This window comes from Artemia sp. Qi Xiang Cuo, chromosome 12 (assembly GCF_049724085.1).
Source record: "Artemia sp. Qi Xiang Cuo chromosome 12, ASM4972408v1, whole genome shotgun sequence".
Lineage (NCBI taxonomy): Eukaryota > Metazoa > Arthropoda > Branchiopoda > Anostraca > Artemiidae > Artemia > Artemia sp. Qi Xiang Cuo.
Genome location: NC_142805.1, coordinates 34,986,093 through 34,989,887, shown reverse-complemented (window position 1 = coordinate 34,989,887; position 3,795 = coordinate 34,986,093). Strand labels below are relative to the sequence as shown.

General features: G+C 33.0%; 1 protein-coding gene across 1 annotated transcript; it reads right to left on the bottom strand.

The window, feature by feature from the left end:
• LOC148946055 (uncharacterized) lies at window positions 1-3,538 on the bottom strand. Its single transcript, XM_089097590.1, has 2 exons — window positions 3,374-3,538; window positions 1-501 (listed from the first exon to the last, which is right to left on the bottom strand). Exon 2 carries the CDS (start codon window positions 373-375, stop codon window positions 1-3), a length of 375 nt encoding a protein of 124 aa, XP_088953716.1. The 5' UTR covers window positions 376-501; window positions 3,374-3,538.
• Between the last annotated feature and the right edge of the window lie 257 nt (window positions 3,539-3,795).

The following is a 3,795-nucleotide window of genomic DNA, read 5'->3' as shown; positions in this document are numbered from 1 at the left end:
TCAAATTTGTAATTGGAGTTTTATGGTTAGCATCAATTGGCCTTTTTCTCTTTTCAACTCTTGTTGATGTTTTTTATTGGGTATGTATTTTCTCTTTTGATTATTTTCTTCATTTTGCTTCTTTGTTCTACCTGACAAAATTGACTCTAAAGTGATGTCAATTGTGTCTTCATCAAAATCAGCACTTGTATAAACAGTTTCACTAGCACTTCCATCATCATAGCTGGTATACATGGTTTCTTCAACACTTCCAGCTTCATAGCTGTTGTCAACAACAGAGAAGTCAGTCTCAAAATCTGGAAAACTAGGTAATGCAGTAAAAATTCTTTTCTGTTCTCTGTTTCTTTCTGCCATATAGTCTGAAACAAACTCCATATGTTTGAAGAGGCACCACTTATTTTCTTTGCTGCAACTTCAATCACCACCTTTTCCCTTTTAGGCTTCTCCTCTCTTCCCCAAATTTTCGTTTTAGGGATTCCCATACTCTTTTTGCTTCTTTGCCTGAAAAAGAAAGATTTTATTTTGGTCCAAAAACTATGGAACTTACTATATCTTTAATAATATTATTGTTAATCAACAGGCACATTTTTACTGTTACAATCTTACTTGATTTTGATCAGATCTTTGTTTTTACATAATCAAAGTGCTAAGATCTGTTTCTGAATGCTTTTCTTACCCTAAGTTCCCACACTTTGGAATTGGTGTTAAACCTTCTCTGTTACTTTTTAAATTATAACACATTATTGGGATATGCTTTAGTAAGAGATAGACAGCATTAACAATGGATAATTTTAATGAGTGGAGAAACAATTTCCTTGGAAAACTTCTTTCAAACAGTCCAGTTGACCTTCTTTCAAGAGAAGGGCAACATGTAAATCAATTTAAACTAGCAAAAATTAAACAGGTTAATAATAATAAAAAGATAATATAGTCTTTGTAACAGAGAATCACAATTTAGTAAAAAAAAAGGCTGAAAATAAAATTCAAAATTAGTAAAATTCTTTACTCAACAAGCTGTAAAAAGACTGTCGTGTGGGAAAAAGAGGTATTTACTTTTTTAGCATATTAATTATGTAGGGGAATAGGTCTTCTGTATCCTATGAAAATTGTATTGATATGAAAATATAAGTTTTGTATAATAAGGGAGGACAGATTGTAGAACCAGGGAGGAGAGATTGTAGAATGGCAGGCCAATTTACTAGGTAAAAGTTAATTCACTCAGGGGTTTTACAGGACAGTGTTGGAAAAACAAATCTTTCTTCTCCTTTCCTTGAGAGTAGCCATAATGGCTCTCTGAAGAAGGGAGATATAAGAGGATATACACTTTTTGAGAAGTTAATTCACAGGCACCTTTTTGGACTGCCTCTATTCAGTCTAATGATTCCTTGGATAGAATTCCCTGGAAAATTGAGTCATAACAGCCTTGTAGGGTAACCCAAAGTTGCAAGATCATGTATAAACTTTGCAGTACAACAATAGACCAATTCAGGGGCTTGCCTGTCACCTTTTTTCAAAAACTAGCAAAGATTAAACAGGTTAATAATAATAAAAATATTATATAGTCTGTTACAAAAAAAAAACAGAATTTAGAAAAAAAGGACTAAAGGGGAAGAGAGATTGTAGGGGGAGGAGTGAATTCAATTGGTAAAAGTGAATTTGCCCAGGGGTTATAGAGGGTGGTAAATAAAATACAAGTAGGACAAAATCCTTTTAATAGACAGTGATGATGATAACAGTGATATAAATTCACAAGAAACCTCTATTACTCTACTACCTCTATTAAATCTAACAATTTCTTGGAGAAAACTCCCAGGAAAATAAGCATGTCAGCCTTGCAGGGTAATCCAAAGTGCTAAAGATCATGTATGCACTTTCAAAGGCAAATTCAATGGCTTGCTTGTCACCTGTGTTTGCTTCTAAAATTCTGGTTTAAATTTTGAAAGCTGTTCTACCAGTCAGAAGAAACTTCCAAGGATAAATCTCACTGAATCTATCAAATTTATTTCAGAATAGCTTCTTGTTGTGTTGGTGTGAAATAGCTGATATGGGAAATATATTAAAGATCTTTTTGTGTTATAAAAGATAAACCTTTAGAAATAGACTTACAGCTCAATTGAGGCACAAGGAAAGTATTTTGAGCCTCATATCTAAGTTATATCTTGATTTATAACTTTGTAAAGAATTGAAAATCATGCATTTCTTAAATTTAGGAAAAGATCCTTAATATGACTTAAAATCAGGTACATCATTTAGGGGGGCAGGGGAGACAGCCCCCCCCCCTCATTTTGAAAAAAATATATATTTTGTGCCCCTTGATTATCTGGATATGGACCTCTCTTGCCCCCACCCCACATAAAAATGCTGGAGATTTGCCCTTGCTTAAGATAGGCCTACTGCAATAAAAAGAGAAATTACATTTTCAAACATTACAGACAATAAAAATGAGATTGGAAACTAAAATTGATATACAAATTTTTTTTCAAAGTTTAGATAGCCCTAAAATTAAGGAAAGGGTAGAGAAAGCAGTAAATATCTACCAAATCATATTATTGACCTATGCATAAAGTGATATACCACTTGATGCCTTTTTTATGCTTATTACAAATATAATAATAATTTATATTGGAAAAAAATGTCAGCCCCCCCTCCTATATATCCCAATTCAGGGTTTATTTTTATACAGTAGGGGGGGGGGGTAAATTTTAATATTGCCTCCCATTTACATCAGAAATAAAATTTGCCCCTACCCCCCAAAATGTAGAAATATATATCCTGAATTGGACGATATAGGAGGGGGGGCTGAAAATAATTTCCGATATAAATTATTCTCCTATTTGTAATAAGCATAAAAAATGGCATTGAGTGGTATATTCACTTTATGTGTAAGTCAATAATATGATTTGGTAGATATTTACCAAGACAGCAGCTTTATAGAGCATTACCAGGTATATTTTAAGCCTTGGAAACTTTTCTGAATGTTTTGTTCACCTATCTTAGCTGCTTTCCAAGATAGCTAGAAGTCCCTCAACTAGGACTTTATGCCTACAGCAGATAAAAACCCTATGGTACTGAGGGATATCTACATTTTGTTTCCTAGCCTTATTATTTTTCTTTGACCATCCATCAGTTTGAATAGCTAATAAAGAAATCATTGCTCAATAACAAATTATTTATCCTAGTGCATTACTTCATTAGGCTAATAGCCTAGGCTATATTTCAAATCTTGTTTTGGGAAAATTCAGTAATACTTATCAAAACAAATAGCCAGGACCATACTATAAGTATACACATTTAGATTAGTTCTAGGTATAGAAAATTTAAAATAGATTTATGTAGGTTGACTAGGATGATGGAATAAACTTTGAGGGCTTACCTGTCATACTGCCATGATTAGCTTGAGCCATTGCTGATCCCACATGACACCAGGTTCTCTTCACAACCTCTCTATTGCAGTATAATGGCTCTGATTTTACATACAAATGCCTGTTTGAATGTACTAAATTAATGAACATTTCCCAGTAAGAAAATGATTTTCCATTCCATGCCATTTTATAAATTTCTCTGATTATTCAATACAGATGAATAAGAAAAATAGAAACGTGTTCTATTATAGTCTTTTTAGCGCAATTCTGCTTTTATACGCTATTGCTCAAATATAACAGATCCTTATTACCACTATCTGCCAATTAAGACAAGCCAATACACCAATTTTTTCAATACACCACTTTTTTGCGGTGCGTCTTGGTAATGTCGTATTAATTAATGTGTATCTGCCATATAATGATCGTTCCTTTC

Coding starts and splice junctions, on each gene's coding strand:
- LOC148946055 (XM_089097590.1), bottom strand. CDS start 375: ATGGAGTTTGTTTCAGACTATATGGCAGAAAGAAACAGAGAACAGAAA.